This window comes from Teleopsis dalmanni, chromosome 2 (assembly GCF_002237135.1).
Source record: "Teleopsis dalmanni isolate 2A chromosome 2, ASM223713v2, whole genome shotgun sequence".
In the NCBI taxonomy this organism is placed as follows: Eukaryota; Metazoa; Arthropoda; class Insecta; order Diptera; family Diopsidae; genus Teleopsis; species Teleopsis dalmanni.
The window spans coordinates 156,495,934-156,523,682 of record NC_051847.1 but is presented as its reverse complement, the minus strand read 5'-3'; the positions used below and the strand labels follow the sequence as shown (position 1 = coordinate 156,523,682).

Here is a 27,749-nt window from a genome sequence, read left to right as displayed (position 1 = left end):
TTAAGAAAGGGAGTGTTTTGTTTTATTTTTTATTTATTATACAATAAGATTGTTTTTAATATTGTATAAAAATATATTTTTTTTTTGAATATTATACCTTAAAATTATCTAATATGGCAAAATAGAATATTTTCTCGAATTACATCTTTTCAACAATGAAAATAAAATATTTATTAAAAATATATCTTGAGGAAATTTATAAATGAAAATTAATATGACTTTTATAAATTTTTATTTGATTTTTCCCTTCTGTTGCTGTCTTCTGTTTTATTTTCTTTTTCTTTACTGTTGTTTTTCCTTCCTGTTATTATTTTCTTTTTCTTCTTTCGGTTGTTGTTTTTATTTTCATATATGGGAACCACTAACAAACTACTATGCTACGAGAGCGAAGACGTCATGCACATTATAAACTAAACACAAGGTAAATTCATTAAATAAATATTTTTTGATTAATTTTTAATTCTAAAACAAAACAAAAAATAAATACAAAAAAAAAAAAAAGAATGAAGAAAATATTTAAATTTTTTATTATTTTAAGTAAATTTTGCAGTTTTTGTAAGTAACATTTTAAGCTCTTATAATTGTTGATATAATTAAAAAAATATACATACAATGATATAATGATATTAAGATATGCAAATAGAGATGCATCTTTATAGATCTTGTATTTGTATAGATTATCTATACAAATATATTCTGTGTTCTTAAAAGTATTTTAAAGCAGGTAGCAGCTTCTGTTGCACATTTGCATTGAATGCCTCATTAAGTTTTTATTGCATTTTTCTCATTAAATTTTTGCTTCTGTTTTATAAATTTTATGATTCTTCACTATCGATTCGAATATAAATCCGGTTGTTTGTTTCAATTTCATTTTGGTTCTGTTTCATTTACCAAAATATTTCATACATTTCACTTCATATGGCAGAAATAGAATTTCTGTAATATTTTTTAAAAAGTATTTTGACTGATGCATATTTCTGTTATTAAAACGTAAGGAACATATGTTTTGGCAAATCAAATAAAAAATTACATACTCCCATGCTTAACAGAGATGAAAGCTAAATACATGTTAAGGGAACGAATGTTATTTACATTTCGATTTAAACAGAATGATCAGCAATGGCGTTGCCAGTGTACAACGAAATAATTTATTTCAAAATATAAATAATAAAATAGATTACAAAATAAGTGATTTGTTTATCAATAATGAAAAAAATGTTTGTAAATATCCAAATTAAACTGAAGAAACTATATAAACTAAATAACTGTTTGATAATCAAACTGGCTGTAGAGATTAAAATTGACGATTTAAGCTGGATTTTTATCGTTTTTACGAAAGTATAGGTCTGTCATAGCTAAAAATATTTTTTACTCAGATGAACTTAGATTAAGCATCTTTTTCTTAACTATATTCCTTTATTATTGGTATGAAGATTCATACACTGCCCTCCGACTCAATTTGGAAAATCCCTTCTATTACTTCCTAAAATGTTGTTTTAGTGGGTTAACGAAGTTCCAGATCTAACGCAGTGCTAAAAATATAGCTAGAAATATGGCTAATTTTTAGCTAAAAATAGCTAAAAATATTTCTCACTCAGATAAACCTAGACTAAACCTCTTTTTCTCAACTCTGTTTCTTAATTACTGGAAAGAAGTTTCGGTTTTGTTTTTTATTTACGAAGTGTTCTTCAAAAAGATACTTGAGTATTATCACTTTCTCAGATAAGAATATTTTCTGATATATAGAACTTAAATAAGTGATAAAAAGTTCGACATTTGAAATATTTTTAAGTAGTAAAAACAAGTTTATGTATTATTTACTTAATTAAAAATTTTTTTCCACTTTTGGAGCCAAATTTCTGGTTTGCTAAACAGTAGGGCAGAACCACTGAACTATGAACACAAATTATAGTTACAGACTGGGCAGGAATTTTAATTAAATACGTATGAATATTCTACAAATAATTTCCGATCTTGCATACCTTGATTATAGAAAAAATATTTTATTATATTTTATTAGATTTGAGTGAAAGTTACTGTTTAAAATATGAAATAAATTTCTCTAAATCATTCAAAAAAATATTATTCATTTTAATATATAACAGTTTAAAGTATTTTGAAACGCAAATATGAGTGAAAGCAAAATGTACTCAATTTCATAGTTTTTTAATTATTTTAGTTTATATAGTTTTTCTATTTTTCATTATGTATTAATATATTGGCAAAACGTTTACACATCATGTTCTCAATTCAATTCGAAAATAAGAACCAATTTTGTAAATACTTTTAAACACACATATTTTAGAGTTCATAATAAAAACGCTTTTATTAAGAACAATGTTTTAAATTAATGTTTTTTTAGGGTAAAAACAAGAGTTGAAATAAATATTTGGTCATATTGGCATTTACACGCTGTTATTTCTCAAAAATGTTCCCAAAGTTTATTTTAAAATATTAATAAAAAAACATTTACGGTAAATATCAAAAAATTAAACAAAAGTAATTGAATTCATTAAAAAATATTTACGATAAGTATGTATAAACAAATCCGTAAAACCCACAGAGGGTACAATAGACCCGATGATCGCAGTGCTCCATCCCATATCAATAGTAATAATAATAATAATAATCCATAAATAAAGCATATTTATATTTATCTATTTATAAAACCTATAAAACCTTAATTTTTTGTCGAATACATTTTATTTTATTTTTCTTAAATTATAATAATATATTATCATATTATCAATATTGTTATTGTTTTGCTTCGCTTTTTTCCATATTAATACCTAGCATGTATATCATTATAATTAATGTAATACAAATGGAATTCACTCAAAAATAAATAAAAAAATAGCAACACATATTTATTTATTGACGTATTGGTGTTGGTCATTTGGAAGAAAAAGTTATAGAATTTTACTTACTTAATTTGATTTCGACACTACTGTGCGTATACGTAACGATTTTAAGGTACATACATTTACATCGTAGCATATTTTCAGGGGTTTTTTCATAAAGCTCATCTATGTAGGCAAGCATACAAGAGAGCATATGTACTGTATAATTTTCTATGATAGTTTTTACTAAGTTATTATTTTCATGAATTATAAATTGTAAAATTTATATACATATGAAGTGGGTATGTCACAATAATCCTCAAAGGATGCAGTGACGCGGTGACAAGTTCCTAACCCATTTTAAAAATCTAATCTAATCTAACTAACACTGTTTTAGCTTATTTTGGAAAAAGAAAATAGTTCCCTAGATTAGGGATAAAATTTTGGAATTTTCTTAAAAAACTTTCGACAAATTTTTTATTATAAAAATCTAAAAATTGTTGGGACTATAATAACACTCCAGCGTTAAATGATCTCTAGGAAGTAATATGAATTTGTTATGAATTATAAATTTATATTATTGCATATTATATTATTTACGTTATAGTTTAATTTATTTATTAATTAAACTATTTATTTATACCACGAAATATAATAAACTTTATATAATATAGTCATCCCTTCATGGAAGAAATCTAGGTTAATATACAAAAATTTTTGTGTATAATTTGAAATATTACCCAATTATTAATCAATTGACTAAGAAGCTATAGGAAAACTTTCTTAACAAACATGCTGGCAGAGATATAACTAGGCGACAGGTTACAGAGAAGGAGCTTAATACATAATAAAGATAAATAATAAAAAATATATAATAAAACAATAATAAATTAATAATAATATAAGGCTATACTTAACAAAGTACAATATTGTGAATATATAATTGATTTCTAGATAGACAAGCGTCGATATATCATTTGTTTTTATAGTATTAATAATCAATATATCTTGTTGTTATATTCTCTAACATTTCCTTTGTTCTGTTAGATTTTACTTTAATTGATTAATTAAATTTTTTGTTATTGAATAAAATAAGTTGCTTTTATACATATTGAATAGATTATTTGAACCTTCTCTTTTAGAGTATAGAGTTTTCATTGCACCTATATCTTAGAATATTAATTTATTTTTATTTAATTCATTTATTTCGTTTAATTTTAATCATTTCAGAATGTTTTAGATATAATTCTTGAATTAAACTGCTCTTCACATCATTAAATAATTAGTACTACTTAATTACTATACTACTTATACTTACTTAATTTTTCTTTAGATTAAGGTATTTAGTCTATACTTGCTTTAAAAAAGGCTGAAACTTATAGATCTGTCATAGAATTGCGTTACTAATTATTCAGTACAATTCTGTACTACTGAATTAGCCTGTGTTTATCTTCGTAGTTAAAAACGAAAACTTATTTGGACAACTTTTGCTATGCATTCCCATCTATATACTTCCATCCATATACTTCCATAGGCAATAAAATATATATGACCTATTATTCAGTTACAAAATAATATTCATATATACCATCCATAACTTTCTGACATAATATAATTTTATACATTTAATTCTTTTTTGATTTGCAGTAAATTGCAACAGATTGTTTTTCATTATTGTCCGTTAAATGGTTACAAATATTTTAATTTGAGTTCATATATTAAAAACGAAGTTATGAGATATAAAATGTTGTGCTTCATTCATTTAAAAATCATAATTTCTTTTTGTCAATCGAAGCAATCGTAATGAATTGTGTTTTTAGATTTAATTATTGAAATAAATAAATTACGCATAAAAAACAAAAAGCAATTTGTAGAACATTCGAAAGTGATTAACTGCATATGTCAAATTTATGTCATTAAAGACAATAATTTTTGTTTTATTGTGGCAGTGACAACTTGATTATTTTCAATATAATTTACCCTGAATTTATTTTCAAACGAAACTTTTTCATAGATTTTATTTTTATTATCGCATTAAAATCGCAAAAATACTTTTTTACGATCTTGACTTTGCCATGGCTGTGTGAATCTTTTGAATGAGGCAACACTTTTTATATCTTTCAATAGTTACCAGTCAGAAGAAGTGAATATATATTATATATTATTATAAAAATTAACTGTTGGAAAAACAACATAAATACATTAGAAAACAAATAAAATTATGAATAAAGACAGCAATTTACATACTCAATTAATATTGCAAAGGCCATTGCCACTGCCATGACACATTTTGCTCAGTGCGGGCGAGAAAAACTTTAAGTGTCACAGTTAGTTTTTTTATGCCAAGACAGCAGTTCTCAAATAAATAATTTACAAATCATAACTAAAAGTTAAATTTGAAATATAAATAAAAATAATAAAATATTTTTTTTCACTTGAAAATATATTTATTAGATATTTCTTTTCGCTTTAAAGAAGGCTTTAAAGAAGAAACTAATTACTAAGCAATTAGGAAGTTCTTTACAACAACAAAAAATTTTGTTGTTCTCTTCTCATTTCTATTCAAACCATTTTAACGTCTTAATGGTTTCCTTTCATCATAAGACGCGTCGTTTTACTTTCATTACCTTAGATTATAAAGTTGCAAGTTCTTAAATTTTTTATTGACTGTATAGGACAATATCTCTCATTAACTCTGTATTCAGCATTTATATTACACAAATTTATAAACCATTTAACACAATAAAGGTACATATGAGCTACTTTTCAAAGACTATCGAACATTAGCATCTGTCCCAACTTAATTATATGTTAAAATCTATATAAAATATTAGTACCAAACAGGTAACGTGTTAATCTAGACGTAAGTAATGTGTAAATTTAAAAAACTTTCAGCTATAAATCTTACAGCAATACAAGTAGACATTCACATGACCCTAGACCGTATCAAATAACAAATAAAAAAGAATCCCTAGCTTCTGTAGACGGCAGAATAATCGTTGCGAAGGCAAACTTTATGCTGCAAATTGTACGGTTTTGCAATACCCTTGATAATTCTTATAATTTGTCCTTGGTTAGATCTACCAATAACGATTCAATTATCAAAATATTGCATATTACATATAAAGTATTGATTATTGTTATTTATGTATTAAAATATTTAATCATTGAAAGACACACCAAAACTTTTTATAGTTGTACTCATATAAGCTTAAAAAAAGTGCTGTGAAAAGCATTATTGTGCTTCTTAACACCAATAAAAACATATTGTACAGAATTAAGAAAAATTTTTATTTTCGACAAACAAATTAAATAAAAAAATTAAATATATTAATTTTTTATTGCGCTTAATTTGATTAAAGATAAAAGATAATAATTTAAATATCATTTACTGCCGTATTTTTAAAAAAAATAAAAAAGCATGTATGCTGGTTTTTGAAGTATTTTTGTTTAATATTTAAGAATTAAAAACAGTTTGTAACTCAAGTCTATTCGCTAGGTAAAGATGCCTTTACGCTAGATAAAGGTGTATTCATAGAAAACTCTGATGCTACATTTTTTTTATTAATTTAATAGAATCAAATAAATCCTTATAAATTATCTAAAATCCTACTTACTAATTATCTGCTTAAGGCACTGTTTTTCTACCACTAAGTTAGCCGGTGGTTAAAGTATGTCAACTTTATATGGAGAAGCGAATTTTTTGCTATGGTTTAAAAATTTGTGTATACCTAAATTCATAAAATTAATGTAGTTTTAAATAAATAGGTTTTATCTAGAGTACACGAGAATAAGAGAGCTAAGTTAGGAACTTGGAAGATTTTGTCAGAATAGGTTCTGACTCTGTATTCAGCATTTGTATTAATAAGGCTAATCGCTACTCGTCGAACACATATCTTTATCGATACTACATATTAAAAATATGATTAATGCAATTGATTCAATAAGATTCATATACCTCAAATCTATTCTTAGACAAGATATGAGCTGTACAAACATCGGTTCATTTTTGTTCTTATTGCTATCAAATAATGTCTTTTTCAGTTAATTTATAGATGCAATAGAAAATATAGCAAATATATTTTAAGACAGAAATAACAACATTCCTAATATGTTTATAGTTGATCTATTGACTTATACATGCTATCTTTGCTTTATTAATTGCTTTCAGTAACTATACTTGTACAAACAATTAATTAAGAAGACGCTGAGCTAATTTTGCTAAAGAATTATACCATTTATAATATCATTAAAAAAAGTCAAATCTTGATAGTAATTAATAATGAACTGACAATAACAATAGTTTTGAGACCAGCATACAGAGGAAAAATGTGTTTCCAGAAAAAATATCTTGTGGCTTTGAAGAAGGTTGACTGACGTTATTATCTATAAAGGTGTTTTCGTATTTTTGGAATACATGGTTTATTGAGAGCATACAACTCAATATGTGTTAATATTGTCTATAGTGCAAAGTATAATAACTGATGCATGGGACATCATATCCTGCGAATCCTGTAAACCATATTAAATAACCTAGTTAGAGTACAATATATTAAACATCGCATTTTTTAGTCCTCTTTTTGTAAAAAATTTAAAATTACTTTCAAATTTCCTTTTAAGAATTAATTTTATTGTTAACTCATAAATAAGTAAATGACTAAATAAATATTCAAATCAATCAAAAGAAAAAACGAAATCTAAAATTATTTGTGATAGGAATTTCATTATAGTTTAATAACGAACATCATTATTTTCATATAAATAAAGAGAAGTATAAAGCCTAAAGAGTCAGTTAGTGGATTTTGTTAGAAAAAATTTATTTTTAACTGGTTTGTTTACAACTATTTAAAAAAAACTAACTAATAAAAATAATTTTAAGAAAAATAATCCGTGAAACAATAAATTTTAAATTATCTGTAGGTGAATATGTGGGAGGCATATAATTGACTCAATTATTTTACTACCTTTTTGTATTATTTAATTAACAACATTTACAGGATTATTTAAATATATTCCCATAAAAAATTCGAGTTCTGTTATTTCAAATTATTTTTCATTAATTATAGACGAGTACTGTTTCTAGTATATCAAATATTTCAGTAAAGCTGTTTCTTAACGAAGTTCGAAAAATTAATATAACCAGACCCCAAGTACGACCACATTGTGATCAATTTAGCACTATTTTAGATTAAAAATATTTTTAAAAGACAAGGATAACCAATGGGTAGTCTTTACCAATCAAAACAATTACTATAATAACCAAACACGTAATTAAATATATTTAAATATGGCCACATCAGTTTTCATAATTGTTTTTCATAAATTGTAGTAACTTATAAAAATGTATAATTATTTACTGTAATTTAAAATCTTTTAAATTACTTTAATACCATTTATAATAATTTAAATTTTATTATAATAATTTAAAATTATTTATCATAATTAAAAATTGTTTATAATAGTTTAAAATCATTTGTAATAATTTAAAATCATTTATAATAATTTAAAATCATTTATCATTTATAATAGTTTAAAATAATTTATAACATTTAAAAGCATATTTAATAATTTAAAATCATATATAAGCCTTTATAATTATTTCAAGACTATATAAAATATATAATTTATAATCACTTATAAATATATTTATTTTTTTAAAATTATTTATGCATTGCATACCATTTATTTGCAGAAGAGAATATTCTATAGTTATTAAAATTTTAGATAATTGTTATTAGAATGATTTTCATTGAAATCTATATAATTTGTGTAAATAGTTATTAATATTTTAATTATATTATATCTTTAAAAAAATTTTTTGCTATCACTTACCCAATTACAAATAACAGAAAATATTGTTTTTTAGTCCTAATATTTATCAGGTTATAAATCAATGTTGGTCAACACTGCAAAAGAAAACAAATAAATGCATTTCTTCAAACTACTGATTACTACTATATTTATTTAAAAAAAAGTAAAGAACAGAAATCAATAATTAAAGTTATATCTTAATTTTATAAAAATTTAATTCCATAATTGTGATAAAAACGGGATACTTGATATACTTTTTTATATGTTATACTGTAAACTTGGTTTTTAATATTTCACAATAACAATTGATATTAATTTATTTTCCATAACTGAATTTGGAAATTTGAAAATATTTCAAAATTAATTTTATTTTGAAGTATATAACCAAAAAGTTTGGGAATCGCTTCATATTAAAAATTAACGAAATTGCTTTTTTTAAATTTGGCGCACAAAAAATGTTCTTAAAATTCTCGTTGGCTTATAACGCCGCTGAGTTCATTGAGAATGATGATTTGTTGCCTTACTTTATAAATTCTATAAACAATCTCGTAGGGTTTTATCCGGAGAGCACTTTAAATGGAATGTTTCCTAAACACTAATAAACTCAACTACTAAAAATTTATTCATAATATAGAAAAAGTTTTCATGTTAAGAATAACCTTTGTATGAACAACCATTAAGCTAGGATGTGATAATAATATCTCAGAAATAGTTCAATCATTTTTATTCATGATGTAAATAGTGATATTCAGTTATATTTTTTTATAACTAATGGCGTTTTCTGCATTCAATCTAGATTTACTTTGGATCTGCCGAATTTAGTTGTCCAATCGAACATTTTTAGAGTAATGTGACATTTTTTTAGTCGCGTTAGTAGAAATATATATTTTTCACAAATACATATATCAAATCAAATTACAGTTTATCTGTCAAATCATATAAAACAGCTGTTAATTTCACAAAAATATTTGATACTCTGGCAAAATATTTAGTGTTATAAATTAATCACGTGTGATGTACAGATTTACCAAACGAATATGAAAATTGCATTAGGAGTGCATTAAAACGGGTAATGCATCAGGGGTAGTTGTAAAAACTACCCTAGATTTATCAATCTAAGACACTATAATTGATTTATGATTCAATTTTCTTTCGGGATGATTACCTGGTAGGGGACTTTCTTATTTTACTAAAAACTGTTGTGACTAAGTTTTAACCCAGAATTCTTTACTTATTAAGATGTTTTCGATGTGAACAATTTGAACACTCAGTATCGCTTGAAACTATGATATAATCTACTTAAAACCACTATGTTAAATTATTAATATTCAATATAAACTAATAACTTCGACATTCGTTTATTTGGTGGCTTTAACAGATGTCACTTGAATTTGCCAATTGTAATGTATATTAATTACATGCATCGTATAAGCAATTGAAATCCATAGGATACCATCGATTACGATCCGTCCAGCTTTAGAATTGATGGATTGAATATGTTCGATACAAACATACGATATTATTTTATATTTGCACCAAATACATTTCTCATATATTTATTTATTAAATATATTGGATTATATGTATCTTACTACTATTGATTTATATTATAAGATTATATTGAACTATTCGTTTCATATGAAATGTTAATTAAGCTACATATACTATTAGACATTATAAAAGCTGCTTTGAAAGAAGTTGATTGTGCTATAAAAACCACTAAAAACATGTGGTATAGAATTTCTAAAATTTTTTATAGATAATGTGAAACCCTAACAAAAAACTAAGCAACGCTTTATTTTTTTTACCTTACCCATCACCTTTTTCTACTAATTTGTATATAAACTCAAATTTAATTATAGTTTCTTTTCTATTGTAAACATCAAAAACTCATCTTTATAATGTAGTAAATTTGCTCTATATAAAAACACTTTCAGAATGTATACATTTATTATCCCTTAATAATACAAGCCTGCCGATTGGGTTTCATTCAGATTTCTTTATTTTTTCAATTTTTTCTCGAATTCTCTACCTGTAATGGTGTTAAATCGTTTCTTAATCCGTCTTTTACAGGATTTCACATTCTGGTATCTATTGCTACTTTCCTTTTACTGGTACTCTGATTTTATGTCCGTGCCAACGACGTCGGTTTTGTTGGTAAGTCTGGTTTATAATTATGGGGACTCTTCAAACTACTCTTCTTTATTAATTTCGTTTGCCATCTATTTCATCATTCACCATATTTTTAATATGGGAAGTGGTTATCAATTGAAGTACAGCCATATATATTTGTACCTTAATCTATGTAGGCAGTATTTTTCAAATACAAAGTTCTTTAAGCAAAATTTCATAGAGTTGAAATTTCTCTCTAAAATTGTAATATTTTTATTCCCGTAGTAGTCAGATACATTTTGTGTAAACAATATATATTACTACTACTTACTGAACTACAAGATACCTACCTATCTATAGTGGTAGTCAGACACATTATGCCTAAACAATATATATTGCTAATATTTATTGAACTATATTGTACCTATCTATGGAAATATGAACTTATATATTGCCGATAACAGATATATAATATAATTAGATGAGAACTTCTATACATATAATTAAATCTACTTTAGGTGAACCATAGAAATATAATATGCTTTCTGTGAAACCAGTTGTATCGAGTTACTAAAATTTTGTTATAGTGCAGACGGTATAGTTTTTTTAATTTACTATGAAGGATCTTACAAAGCATATTTCAGATAAAACTCGTAATCCTATGATCCTACTAAGAATATATTACTGAACATAACTTCAATAAAACTTGTTATAAGCTTTAAAATTTTTATAGACTTGTGGCAACAGTACAAACGATATGGCGACCCTTACAAACAGCCGATTGTCACCTTCACAAAATGGATACGGATACTCTAAATAAGAGTGACTGGATATGTCAAGCGGTGTGGAAACAAGCAGCACATGTTTATATTCTAAAGTGGTTTTATTACAGTATTTATTTTGTGTGCTATATAAAACAGTTGACTAAAACCACTAAAGATTTTTATATAAAAATCATATATAAATTGATTTACGTAGGCTTTCATTGTGGTACATACATATTATTATATTTCATCGGATATATGGACTAAAAGCATGGAATATTCGATCTTGTCTATTCCTTACTTGATACTGTGATTCATTAACATGTCTTCTAGATTCATTTTATAAGGTATGACTCCATATTATTTTTGGTTTGTCATATCGGCTGCTAGGTTATGGTTCGAGTTTTTCACATAGAGTTCAACATATTTTATTATAGGAACTTTCTAAAGATCAGTTTCTTAAGTAAATATTAATAACTTTGATATACTAACATGTTTCTCAGATTATTTTTTAACTCAATAGAACTAGTGCAAAAATGTTTTAGTTACTTAAGCTATATATCATATGATGAATAAAAAAACATTCTCTTGTTTGAATAAAGTTGAATAATATTTGTATACCAAACACAGACAGACAGACAGACATTTTATTCAAAATTTAAAATTTTGTATCTGTGCTCGTATGGGTTGGAAAAGCCTGTTTGTTGTTCCGTAAATTTGCTTTATTTGAATATTAATTCCAACCAACACAGTGGGATTTGGTTGTGCGGCAAAGCGAACACGATGTTTCGGCATTGCGGCCATTGTTGCGTTTAACTCAAACTGATCTCGTCCAACTGTCAGAACTTTTTTTGAAAATTTCTCCAAATATTTTTGTTTTATTTTATAATTTGCCAGTAAATGAAAAATACGAAAAATCGAAAATTCGCTGGTTGGCGTTGATTATATTGATTTTAGTTGTCGTGACAATATGAAATGCTGAAAAATTAGTTTGCGATCGGTGAACGCAGGCAATAAATTGAAAAACGATGAAATTTTCAAAAATTGTGAAAAAATTAATTGCAAAAATTGATCATTTACATAATATAAGAATCTTGTGAAATTAAGCAAAATATTAATATAAAATATTAAATGATTTATGTGCTGTTGATTTTATTAGTATATCACCCACCTAATGAAAGCAATAAAGAACTATTTAGATATGTGAAATATAATAAATTATATATGTATAAATGTCAGAAAAAGTGATCTCTGGTGCAACATAAAATATATTTTTTTTTCATTTAATTTTATTTAAATGAAAAGTGCAAAATCTTCACGACAACAGTATGGCGGTAATGAGCGCAAGACTGGCAAACGCTCCGAGAAGGGTGCAAAGTATGATGATTGGCTTTATTGATCCTCTTAAATTAATTCGCTTTTTATTGTTTAAATATGTGCATTTTCTTCATTTCCCTGTTAACTAAGGCAGAATAGTATTGAATTTCCATGTAAAACACTTTTTTTCATAGATGAATTTTATTAAGTGTGCATAAACTATTTTCTACAAAAAGCACGTACGGAACTCATAGAGCAAAAAGCTTCTAAGAACAGTTTTAATAGCGTCATAATAAAAACTTTTTACACGCTAATGCATACATATATCTGATGCCAAAAAATTCAATTTATATACATACACTTCTGTTGTATATATTAAAAATTATAAAAGAAATTTCTTTAATAAGATTTCAAGGGCTTTAAAAATAGCTCGACTACAAAAACAGCGCCACTTCAAATTTGCTCTGCTCGTTCATATAAAAACGTCAAAAGTGAAATATTTTATTCATTCATTGAAAAAGTTTCTTTTATGTTTGAAGCGCTTTAATAAAATTACTACTTTTGTTATTAAAACAATTTTTACAATTTTTGAAATAAAATCGGAAAGAGTTCCGTTCTTGCAGTATATCAAATAAGTAATTTTTTTAAACGTTTTTTTTGCTTTTTTGAACTTTGCGCGGTGTTTCACTTCTGTTCAACCGTAAAATACAATTTATTATTTTAATCTTTTAACATACGCCAATTAGTCTGCTAATCCAACAATTCTACGCTGAAATTAAAATAAATAAAATTCATTTTAAAAATATTTTTCTATTTTTTAACATTTGTTTGGTTTTCAAATAAACAAAAAGCAGGTGAAAAGAGCACATTTAGTTAATTTATGCATACATAGATATCATTTAAAAATATATTTTATAATGGAATCCTACATACAGGGTGGGATTTGTACATAGTATTATATATATTTCAATAAAATATTAATTCCATAAATATTTATTTCAAATTGTTGGCTTACTACTAGGCATTTTCTATATATATTTTAGATTTACTACGACCAAATTATTTGATATACAAAAGCTCTCTATTTCTCCAACTTCTGTTTCTTTTATATTCATTATATCAGCAGTAATCTTATATTTAATTTAAAATTTTGAAGCCTTTAACTTCTTTTTAAGGTTTAAAAATCTTGTCAGAAAAATTGTATACAATTCAAGAAAAATATCTATTTTTACTCTTATTATTAACATGGATTTGCAGACTTCACCCTTACTTCTCTTACTCAATTAGTCAAGCTGTTTTATATAATACAATATATGTACAGATCTAGTTAATTTTTTTTGTTCTTTAGACTAGTACTGTAGTAATAGTCCCAACTTCAATACAAGAAATCTTTCGACATCTAATGATCTAATTAGCTAATATACAGGAGACAGATGAATAATTAGAATTATAATAATTAATTAATATTATAATTGATTAGTTTAATTTTGATTAACAATTTTTTTAAATTAAATTAACATTAAGTATTTATTTATGAAGATCCTATTTTAAAGTTATGATCCCTTTATTAATAATTTTTAAATTCTTCCTTGCGATTACAAGTGGTATTCTTAAATTATAAACTCTACTTAAATGTTAAATCTATAAGTAATGGTAGTTAGAATTACAACTGATGATAGAATGGAGCTCTTAATTTCATTCCATATCTTTGTTTTTGAGCTGGACGTGGACAGTATGAAACTCACAAAAAAAAATGAAATCGCCCTTTTTACAGCATATAATATAACACTTGCTTCATTAAGGAATAAGTGTTAAAGTATATTAAAAGTAATGGGTCACTACTCTGTTCATATTGTCAAGCGTATGGAAATACAAAGATACAGTGCGCACTATGCACAGTTTGTACCGCATGCGGACAGAGTGATTATTGTTTCAATTGAAAAAATTGACCAAGGATTATCCAAAATAACAAGACACCCAAGTATTCAAGAATCTCAAATATTGGTTAGATCAGAAAAACAAAATAGCGTGTAGTTTGACTACATCTAAAACCAATCATATCTCAAACCAATGTTGTTAATCAGTCTATATGCGTTTCAGTTCTTAACACTTTAAAATTCTGAAGTCAAGCAGGTATGTTTGTACGTACGTATTTTTAGTCAGTCCTCCTACTGGTCATAGCACCGCTACAAAGCGTTCAATCTCAAAGTTTTTGTCGTAATCAAGAATAAAAAACCGATTCAGTTTCGACGTACTCTACCTAGACTTATATTGGAATTATCTTCAAGTTAATAGTGTAACCGATAAATTTTGAAAAAAATTGTGTTATTGAACATGTGGTATGAGGAAAAATCTGTCACAAAACTAAACCTGTGACTGGAGATCCTGATCTCCTTCAAAGTCCATTTTCTACTTAAACTATTAACACTCATATTGTAACCAACAATATTCTGAGCACAAATAAATGTAAACGGGATTGTTAAAAAGTGCCAGGTAATGGTAAAATCAATGACAATAAATAAATATATCATTTGGAGTTTTGATTTACATTACTTGAATGTTTAATGTCAACTTTCAATGTGCTAATCCTTCACCGAGTTAGAGTAATCGTATATTATAATAATTTATAATCTAGGTAAGGATCCTACATTACCTTTATATTACTACATTACTTTTACATTATCTTTACATTACTTAACGTATGGATCCGTCAGTGTACATCTTTGCCTTTGTTAAGAAATTTCGTGGTATGTCACAAATGGAAATTCCTTATTAAATACTGTTAATCGAACCAATTAAGTTCATTTGACACAAGGTCTTGTGTGGCAATGATATGTTCTATGTATTTCTCTTTCTGTGTAGGTTATGTGCAAAAATTATATCTTATGGATAGTACACATTAGAGTTAAGGTCATGGTAGATATTTATTTATTTTTTCACGGCCCTTGCGCTATTGTGAATTAAAAGATATAATGATCAAAGCCTATCGACGGATAATTTTTTTATGTGATGTATATTCTACTAAATTGTATATTTAATTACAGACTAATTTTTTTTACTTTTTTGTTGATTACTATTTTCCAATATTTTAATTTGTTTTGCAATCTGATTAAATCCACAGTAATAATAAAATTATTTCTTTATAATCGTGTAACATTGTATTTTGTTATGAAGATGTATAGTATGTATATTATTAAAAAATTTAATGAACTTTGAAAATTATTTACCATTAACATTTTTATAATAATTTACAATTTAATTTTATTTAATAAACAAATCTTAACGTAAATTACAGGGTGGGTATACACAATCATTAATTTGGTACATTTGATAGGAGTTTTAATCCAAAATCATTCCTACATCGAATTCATTATTTTAGTTATAATAGCAAAAAATATCCAAAACATGTTAGTATTATTATACAAAAATATTTTTTAATAATAATTTAAAGAAAAATGCAAATTAATGAGAAGAATCTCATAAAAGAGTTAATCCTGCACTTCGTACACAACGGTTCAAAATAGTGAAAACTATATCTTTTTGACATACTAGTGGTAAAATATCTTTTAAAAGAATTAATAGAATTTTTAAATATTTAATAAGAATTGATTTGAAAAATTTCAATAATTTAAAGTATTACTTGACTACATATAATGTATTTAAGCAGATACTTACTCTGATTTTTATGTACAGTGTAAAAAGTATGATATATATAGGGTGGCAAAGATATTTTAAGGCTTAAATACATATATTAAATAAATGTATATATTCATGAGTTGCTCGACGATCTAAGTTCATTTAGACCCGTCCGTCCAACTCTTTCATCCCAAGAAACTGTTTCAGTTTTTAAGTAATTCGACTGAAACCTTACGCCCGTACTATATCTCGGCTATGAAGTGATAGTATTTATTACACTGGTGAAAATATAACTAATTATAGTAGTTAGCTACAATATAAACTGAATAATCACATATCGTTTTTAAGAAAAATTTTCAAATAAAATTAATTTCTAGATAGGCTCATATTTTTTAAGCAGATGTACAAAATTTTACATATGTCGATTCAGATTTAGATATAGCTGTCATGTAAATTGTCGATTCAGACAGACATTTTTGTTAGAAAAACATTTTCATGTTCTGATGTATTTTAGATTTCGGACTTTAACACATTATAATTTATAGAATATCATCTGTGATAATAAAATGTAATAATGCAATTAACTATTTAAGAATAGTTCGTATATAATTCGGAAATGCGTTTTTTAGCAAAACTTTTTAATTTTTTCAATGTATTCAACTTTAATATAGAATTTATGTGTCTTTAATTAAAGAGACTATTCAGTATAACAATACTATCGATTGTGACCGATATACAAATCAAAAATCTCAATTAATTAGAAACTGAGACACAACAAAACCACTATAACTTTTATAAATTTATATGTGTATTCTACATTGTTATGGATTTCGTTATATATATAATCATATTAATCAGATCTCAATGTTGACTCAAATTTCTGTGTAAAGAGTACTTAAGCCTTGGCAAACCTGAGGTTAACATTTTTACTTGTTTTTTTATATATAACATTTTTTGCATACTGATGATAAAATTTATTTATTTAATTAATTATAGAGGTTTTGAAGAGTACTAAATTGCAACAACAAGCATTTGTATTTATTTTTAATTAATAGCGAATTATTTTTTTTTTAATTAATTGCATCTTTCGCTAGCCATACAGCTATTTCGAATATTGCCAAATACATATCATCTGTGGCCTTGGAATTATTAATTAAATTTAATTATTCATAAATAGTTTTTTTGAGAGTGCAATTACCAAATGTTGAACTCATATCCTACCAAATTTGAAGATCAGAGTCATATGTATTTCTAAGATTTTGTAAGGTTAAAGGCCAAATCTGAAATTTGAACCATATTATGCTAAGTTTAGAATCACGTTAGATATGGTTAGTTTTGAATAGTGGACTTGTACATCAAAGTATCTTTAACTTAAATAACTCAAAAAAGGTTCATACATTAGATCAAAAGAATTATCACAAAAGATATGGATAATGTCAAAAAGATACAACTGCGACTGGCCCATTCAAGTAAAAGAAAATCACCAGTTCCATTGATTTGACTACTTCACTTTGAGCCAATAGATAAAATATCGAACTTGCTTTGTCTTGTTTTAAGATGGAGTTTCAACATATTGTTGTAAATGCTCAATGATCATTACTCATTAGTAAATTTATTTGTTATGTTACAACAGAGAGCAAGCATAAACAACCGCTAAACATAATTGCATTAACTCATTATGATTAGTTTTAGTTAATTTTCTTTTTGCGGAGACACTATTTTATACATATATAGTATTATATTTTAAATATATCTATAAAAAGTGATTTAAATGATTTATGATTTATCGATCAACATAAGTATCATTAAACAATTTTAATAAAATTTAATAATATATATTTAGTTTATATTATTTAAATGTGTTATTTAGAAAATCTATTAAGTATTAATGAGCACCCGTTATTCATATATGTTTATAAAAATGTGGTTCTGTGTTTATAGTTAGTATATGTATTAAAAAAATGTTTTCAAAACTTATTTACTTATTTGCTGTGGCTTATTGGAATCGAAAGTAATTTTGTTTTTAGTCGTAGGCAAGTTCGTTTTTTATGTGAATCCGCAGTGATTTGCTGTCTAGTGTTTTTATTTAATAAATTTATGACTCTACGTAAAATTGTTGCTCCATGCGATGTTAATTTATTTATATACTATACATTATTAGATTTTTATATACCATTTATTTATTTATTTATTATGTTTTTATGTGCGTCGTTGTTTGTGTGTAGTGTGTGTAGTGTGTGTAGTGTGTGTAGCTCTTAACTAAGTCTTTAAGTGAAAAAGGCTGTAAATTATTAGCAAAAACAACAAAAGATAAACATTAATGCTAAACGTTAATTTTAGTCAAGTTCGTTTATTTAGTTCACTTACAGAATCCGCTGGAATATGTTTGAAATTTTTTTATAATTTTATATTGCCAAACGTGCTGCTGTTTTATGATGTAGCTTAAAGGATTAGTTAGTCATTAGGAGAGTTGAAATTTGTTATGAAAATAAGGAAAATAAGTGATTGAGTCGCACATGTTTGTGTTTGTGTAAGCCTTAAATATGTTGCTTCTTAGTAGCACTGGACAATGGGGATTTTGCAAAAATAGAAGGCAAAGTTTTATGTTTTATTTTTCGTTTTATTTTATTTTATTTTATTTTTAATTTTAAATTTAAATTTAGCACATTGTTTAACTTTTAGTATATTCACCTACATTCATTGGCATGATTTTAATAAAATTTTTATTGCAGATTGGACCGAAAGTCATCACGTGGCATGATCTATGAAAATGAAGAATTAAGATTGCGTACAATCAACATAAATGCTGAGGTTGAACGAGGTAATAAACTATTTATTGCTAATCAATATTAACCTTAATTTTTATAAGTTTTTGAGTGTTCGCATCTGTTCGCACACAAACGGAACACTGACCAAAACACGCGTCATCTACATGATCAGATAAAAAACAAAATTCGTCTACTGTTTCGCAAATGTGTCCTCCCTTCCTGAGCTTCTGCTCATAAATCGAAAAATATAGTAAATATTTAACACATAAATTATTGAACATAAACAAATCATATACATAAATCCATGGTCTTCTGCGTGCACCGAAATTTGTTCAAAAATTTGTCAAATTTTGTATTGAATTGAGAAATAGAAAAGTAGTTCTCTTTTATTGAATTTTTCTAAAGAAATTTTAAATCAAATTTTTTGCAAATGAATTTACCAAACAAACTGAGATTTTACAAACATTTAAAAACAAAACAAAATGTCACCAAAAACAAAATATAAACAAATTTTTTTTTTGTATATTTTCGTATCTGTGGATATCAAAACATTTTCAAGATTTGCCGCACTTTTTTCAGTTTTGAATAATTTCTTTCTTGTGTGAGATACTTTTTGTGAAATGAGATAGTTGCCAACTTATGTTATTGCAACGTCATACGTTGGTTATGGGTTAATACAGATTCTTAGACACAAAACAAAAAAACAAAAAAGATTCATTTTTAATAAATCATTAACCCGCTTATCAATTAACAAAAAAAAAGTACTATATTAAAAATATTTTTGGAGTAATTCTTATATATTGTTAATATTGAATTAAGAGTTCTTAATATTAAAATAAAAATGTTAAATTAATTATATGAAATATTAAATTATTACTTAATATAATTACCCTTATAGTAATATAATAATACCACTATAATATAATAATACTTTATTATGTGTTATAGAAATAAGTAAACCGATTCTTTGATGATTTCATGATGTGTAATGTCTATAAATTGTGGTTACTTTACTGTTAAGTCAATGAAGTAAATTTGGTCAAATTATAAATCAAATAGCATAAAAGTTATAAAGCAATTGCTTAGTAGTAATCAAAATTTTAAAATTAAGGTAAGGTGATAAAACTCCTTTCACTTACCTTATTTTTTCATACTGATTACTTTAAGTCTTTTATATGAGAGAGTACAATTTTGAAGACAACTTCTTAGTTTAGAAACTAATGTGGACTTGTCTTTTTTCTTTACAAAGAAGCTATTTGCATTATAAGTATGAAAATATTTTCAAACAAAACTAAAACTCATACATGACTACATCGCTTTGCGGTAATATCTCATTTCTGCAAGCTACCTAGATCCATGCTGCATATCGACAATAATAAAAACAATTGCGTTATGAATATCACAGCAGTTCAAACCCTTCTGAGTCTAGAAATCATGAAGTTCCGAAAATCCAAAATCCATAAAAATTCAATATGAAAGTGAAGGCAATGTTGAGGTATTTTTAAAATTCAAAAGCAATCTCTATAAACCGTTTATAAATAAATCTATTTAACTGTTTTGAAGCGTTTAAAGTTAGATATTGTATAACTACTGTATATGGACAAAATATTCGCAAAAGGAAGTCGATAATTCCTGCATGATAATGCGTTATCTCATTGATTATTAAATGTGTTTAATTTTTGTAATAAAACTAGATTCTATTTGTCAACCACTTCCAGTATTCGCCAGATTTTTCTTTCTTAAATTGATTTGAAAAAAAAAATATCTTGCAGGATTTATATTTAATTCAATAAGTTCTAACAATTATTCCAAAATTTCTTTCTTTCCCTTAAATGTCGTTAAAGGTCTCAAACATTTAGATTCTTGCCACGAATATCATATAAATAGATATATATTGTCACTCTTTGATATATTCCAATTTCAAACTTACACTTAATTTTTTCGGAAAGATGATGGAGGACATAAAGTATTGGGATTTTCTTTATCCTCATGTTATTCATTGATGTACGATTTCTACACCCACTAAAGTTAATTGTCTCTTAAAAGCCAACATTTAAGTAAAGTTTAGTGAAATTTGTCATCAGCTATTTTTTTTTTGCATTTGTGCAGTTTAAATCAAATTTTCTGATGAGAGTCAATCACTTAGTCATCGCTCCTAATATATTTCACATTTTTCCAAAAAATATAGTTGTGAATATTATTAAGCTTACTAAACCCTTTTTATTTAAAACTGAGAAGTCATTTTGAAAATTGCAGAACCAAAACTTAAGTGTATTAGTATTTTTCATAATTATGAAAGAAGTTGTGCATTATTTCAAATGGAACTATCATTTCGCGTTAAAACTACGTTATTTTATACTATTTTTTATACGTATTGAAAATCTCACCAAAGTTAGAGATTGGCGGTGGATAAAGTGAAATTAGTTTTTCCTCATTACTGTTCCAACACTTCTAATTTTCCTTTCGTCAAAAAACGCGTCACTTTAAACAAAAAATATCAACCTTAGAAGTCAGAGTTATAAGAAATACGGCCAATTATTTTGTTCAGATTTCCTTATCGAGTTCTAAACCTGACACTTGCAATTCAAAAAAGTTATATACGGACTATAAAATTTGAATATTTTCTAAGACCACTAATGATGAGTACTTGGCAATACTCAAAACAGATTTGCATAATAAGCCAAATTTCAATAAATCAATGAACATTTTTTTGTTGTTTTCTTTATTACTACTTGAACCCTAAATAAAACTCTTCGAAAGTATAACTAAATACGTAACAAAAAGAAACGGAACCGAATCGGTCCAAATTATCTCACATGCAATTGAGTAATACATTTTCCATTACACATGTTGGAGTGGCGGCCTTGTTTACCAAGAAAGCCCACTTGAGCACAAATAATGGCCCGTTGTGGTACCATTACATATAAAAAGCGCACAAATCCCGTAACATAACACCGCTAAATACTCAGACATGACCCAAGATACTAATATCAGATGGAATGCATATATCAAAAAAAGAAAAGAAATTTCTGTTGAAATCAAGACACATGGTTGGGCACATTGGTAAGCAGACTGCTTTATCCATATAGATATCAAAACACCCTCTTGTACAAACTATTGATTAAATTAGTATGAACTTATGGGATCCAATCATTGTTCTTTTCAAATTCGACCAATAGTATGAATATCCAAACATTCTTAAATACAGACATGCTGTCAGTACGCCTTAGTATGTGCCTAGTTCTGATCTCGAATGCGTTCTTAGCATCGAATTAGTTACTGCTTCAGTTCAGAAATTTACAAAGTCTTAGTTAAAAGGGTTATTAAACCATAGCAATTATGAAGCAGCAGCTTTTACTGATCCCAGCGAATGTAAGGATAGACTAAAATTTAGAAAACCACACCTTTGTAGAGTGGCTAACTTCTCTGCGAACTTCGTGCAAAGTGCCAATGATGTTGACTGTGTCGCATACAATTCAAAGTAAATATATCATTAGTTACTTATATTATAAATATCTGCAGTGATATGGAATAAAGTGAAATAGAATTCTTGACAAGTTAATATAGGAATAAATATGATTTTAGTTTACTAATTGATGACCAAACAGTTTTTAATAAAGTGTTGTCACAGACTATTTGATCAATTTTTTTAACAATAATAAAATGCTAATCAATTAGTCTGTAACAACACTATATTATATTATACATAAAAGAAATAAGAAGTGAAACCAAAAGGTAGGGCAACTAAAAATTCGTTCAGTTCGAAAATATATATATAAATTAAGTTGTCCATCACTTTTCTTGAAATATGTCGTTTTAGACACGACTACTCAAGCAAATATAATGTATATGTTGGACAAATCACTGTTGGCAACATGCACTGAGACTGTTTACTCGAAATAACGAAGAGTCTGGCACGCATGTTTATAAATATTTGGCTCTATGGACAGAACACATGACAAACTAAAACTAAAAATCTCATTGAAATTTGATTTACGAAGTACTTTCGTTTCAATACAAAAAGTTTTTATTATAAACATTCTAGTATTTTGAAAAAATTTATTTAATAATATTTATATTGTGTATAGGTCAATCAGATATTAAACGCTTACGTCGTGAAAATGAGCAATTACGTAGAGAAATATGGACGTTACGTGACGAATGCGATCGACTAAACAAACGCTTCAAAGCGAAATTGATCGACCATGATCACGGTGGTTGTGGAGCACGCGGCAGTGGTGGCAGCGGAGGCTGCACAAGACGCGGCAGTGGTGGAGGATGTGACGGCATACATAGTAATAGCAACAGTGAAGTGAGTAAATTTTATAAAAATGTGCGAGAAACTTACTTATGAATGTCATGTTTCCATTTTTAGGATTCAGATTCGTGTGACACTTGTCGTGCTGAAGACGATCACTGCAGTGATGATTGCTGTGCTAACGGCAGTTGTAATCAACTATCGCCAAAAGAACAAGCAATGGAGGAAGAATATACACAAATTAATACAACCGAAACCACAGCAAGTAATGGTGGCAACGCATCAACTTCAATGACAAATAGTGATATGCCACAGCTGCATACAACATTTGATCATTTATCAGTGGTATCCGAGGAAACTTTAAGTAATAGTGAAATGTTAGCAAACCAGAATGAAAACTTATTACGTTACACACCCGATCTGAATGGTCCGCCATCAGCTGTTAGCCTAATAGGACCATTAACGCCGTTAACACCCATCGAACTGGTGGCGAATCAGCTGAATGATTTGCAAGCTGTTGTGCCGCCGCTCTCCTACTTCGAGAATATTCTACAACAACACATGGGTTCGAATATAGGTGAGAATTGTCAATATGCTATATATTTTTAAATAATTTTTTTTTGAGATTTGATTAGATTTGGCAAAACAAAATACATGGTAAAATTTTTGTTTCTTTGTAATATAACAAATAAAAATTTCTAACAAGTGGATTTTATGAGATTGTAATAAAAAATTTTGAAAACTGAAGCATTTTTGATACAAATTTGATTTTTTGAAATTAAAAAAAAAAACTATTTTATTACTATATCCGAACGTAAATTAATTTATTGTTCTGTTTATGTATAGGTAATACACCCGAGAGTAATACAACCACAAGTACAGGCACAACAGTTCGTCACACAAATGGTTGGGATTACAATATTCAATCACCATTTGCACAACGCAGATTTGCGAATAATTCAAGTTCATCGTCATCAGCATCACGTTCACCGTCAATGCAACAGCCTCAGCAACAACGATTACACGGGCAACAACTTACAACATTTGTACCAACCACACTGTCACCACCACTCATAACTAATACGGAAGAATATACAGATGAGGTTACACGGCAAACTCAATCAAATTTACCACCATCAGCGACAGCTATTGAAACAGTAGCGATTACTACGAAACCCACTAATGTACCACCAATACTAAATAGTCCCAAGCATTTCTTTGCACCATTAAAGCCACGTCTTAAAATCAACACTTCACTGGCTAACAAAAATGTGCTGACAACAGCAACAACAACAGTACCATTCCCAGTAGCAGCAACAGTGACAACAGCCACAACAAATTCTACGTGTAATGCAGAACACCAAAACTGTGAACCACCTGACATATTAGTAGCAAATGGATTAGCTTCACCATATCAAAGGCAGGTGTTGCATGCCCTTCCTACAACCACAACAACGAACATAACACCACCACCAATACCACAGCGCATTTATTCGCCACAAGTAAGTCCACGACAACGTCAGCTATTGCAACAGCATTTGCATCATCATCACCATCATACACATCACCATCAGCAGCAACAAGTACAACAACAACCACAAACCACCGAAGTTGCTTTTGTTGCTGGTTGTGCATCAAAGCTTACCATTTATGATGGCGATGATGGTGTGAATGCTGGTGCCAACACATCAACTGCAACATTAATTAACACTAAATACATGCAACTGCAACAAAATACGCCACTGCACCTTAAACAACAGCAACAATTGCTGCAACAACAAATACATCAATTCCAACAATTTATACCCGTGCCCGTTTATGTAGAAAAATCTAACACTTTATTAACTAAACTTAATGAACCGATATATGCCACCGCACAAAAACGTTGCAATCACTTAATTTCAGCAGTTGCTGTTAGCAAGCCATTGATGACGACCACCACACAGAACAGTAAGCTAATTTCGCCACTAATAAACTATTCCAAAACAGCAGCAACAGTGATGAGCAATGCAAAAAATCCAGTTCAGGTGAGAGTAAGTAACCCGTATATTGCACCTCCTCGTGATTTTTGCACCTCTAGCAACTGTGAGCAACTCTTCCCTAGCTGTTATCCCAAAAAAACTACTCCATTGGTTGGAAAAAGGAATTTCTAATATTGGCTACGTCATACTTTCCCAAATACATGCTGTGCTGAAGCTATCTCCACATATTTCAAGCACCCATTTTGCTTGTTCCTCACATTTCAGTTTCACAAACCAAAGTTTAAGAGCAATTAAAAGTTCATAACTCACTCAAGCTTTTAAAAAATCAATTGATTTACTAATAATTTAAAACTAATCATTTACTTAATACTTTAGCTACTTCTAGCTTCTGTTGAATTAGTAACACTTTCAATAATATTTTTTTTAGACCGACTCTATGGATTTGGACACAGTGCTGAATAACATTAACGCACTCTCTGAAGATATACTTGCAAGGCAATGTGAAAAAAATAGATCTCGTGAGAACATTCTACAAAGCCCAACAACAACAGAAGCAGGTGTACATATATCCCCAACGCCAACTAATGGAACGTTACGACGGGAAGATAAAAACAAGAAGCCTTATAGGTCAGAAATGAATCTGATGCTCACATACGATGGCACAAATTCAACAATCACGCCAACAACTACAGCAATCGGTACCCAAACTTCTGTAACACGGCAAAATACTGTGGGGCATATACGTGCCCGTTCACTGGAGCGCGAACATACAGACAGTCCATCACCGAATCTACCAGATCCAATGACCCCATTTCCTGATAACCGGGCCTACATCGGGTTTGAACAATACAACAATTCCGTTAACACCACCGCAACCGGAAATACGCCCAAAGTACCTAAGCCGCCTTTGCCACCGAACACAACGACATCTAGTACAGATGCAGCAAAACCAGTAACGCCTGTAAAACCGCCGCCACCTATACCACCTGCACGCATTATACCACCAGCATTAAACTTACGAAACATAGGAGCAACACGTCTGCCAATAACGAACTCGCCACTGCAACCTTCCACAGATCCACAAATTACGCCACATGCTTCACCAGTGCATGGGCTACTGCCGAACAAAAGTCAACTATATGCATCCATAGCACATGCAGCGGCAAAACGTGCCCAATTTCGTTCTGCACCAACTTATATGACCAGATCTTTGGATCATGATTTACCTGCTGAAAATGATGAACTACTATCACCAACCGTTGCTATAAACGAGGTAAGTTTTTTTCTCATGTTGTCTCATGTTGCAACAATAAACCGTATAAACATATTTTCAGACAACGCAATCTGCTGAAATGTCCAAAAGAAAACCGAGACGAGTTTCCATTGTTTGTAATGATAGTAACACAGACCCTGGCGTTAGTCAAACACCAACTAAACCTGCAGCACAAACAATAAACATAGCTGTCAATGCAGAAACTGCAACAGGAGTGCCGACAATTATTAGTCCAACTGCCGCTAGTTGTAATGATTTAACTACCGCTGGCTTAACAGTTCCCATGATTAAAAATCTCAAACAAACTAGTCAAAGCACACCAAACTCGCCACATTCCTCACGACGTTACACAAATGGAAGTAGCATTGTGGATGCTGCAACCGCAGCTACAGCCGGCGCATCGAATGCCACCACAACGAACCAGCACAACCATCCGCATCAACAGCAACGCAAATCTAGCCAAGATTCTACACGTGATTTAGCTACTGCGGCTGCAGCGATTGTCGCACGTAACAAATGTTCACGACGTCATTCAGATGGCACGGTGAACAGCAATGTGCAACGTCATAGTGGAGCTAGTGGTCACCATAGCCATCATCATCACCACCATCATCATCATCAGCACACTTCATCTGTGATCAGCAGTCATCCACATCACAGTCATCACTCAAGGCAAGATAGCAATCATGATTCATGCACATCAATATCAGATCGTAATTCAAATAGTTTCCCCTCTTCCCGCGAGTCATCCACTAGCTTCAGCATGCGTTCACAGCGCCGCAAGATTTCAGTTAGTTCACACGCAGGCGGCAAGATACCGTGGTGTGGTTGTTGGGGCAATGGTTGCTTGTAAATTCAATACACGTATTCTTAATTATGTTATTTAATTAATAGATTTAATTATTTTTAATTACTAGATATTAAATAAATTGTACTAGTAGATTTTTCTGTACAGTGTGTATCTCAATTATGTTATAGGTTAGTACGA

The 27,749-nt window shown here is 28.2% G+C and overlaps 1 protein-coding gene across 5 annotated transcripts; it reads left to right on the top strand.

Moving 5' to 3' along the window:
• Nucleotides 1-346: 346 nt before the first annotated feature.
• LOC119685966 (mucin-5AC) lies at nucleotides 347-27,749 on the top strand. 5 transcript variants are annotated; one of them, XM_038100396.1, is made up of 7 exons: nucleotides 347-421; nucleotides 19,213-19,301; nucleotides 23,337-23,560; nucleotides 23,624-24,083; nucleotides 24,353-25,008; nucleotides 25,916-26,761; nucleotides 26,823-27,749. In XM_038100396.1, exons 1-7 carry the CDS (start codon nucleotides 375-377, stop codon nucleotides 27,612-27,614), a joined length of 3,114 nt encoding a protein of 1,037 aa, XP_037956324.1. In that variant the 5' UTR covers nucleotides 347-374; the 3' UTR covers nucleotides 27,615-27,749. The 5 variants fall into 5 exon arrangements, with proteins under 5 accessions (XP_037956324.1, XP_037956321.1, XP_037956320.1 ...); XM_038100393.1 differs by having other exon boundaries at nucleotides 24,353-25,539; XM_038100392.1 differs by lacking the exon at nucleotides 347-421 and adding an exon at nucleotides 12,713-12,904 and having other exon boundaries at nucleotides 24,353-25,533.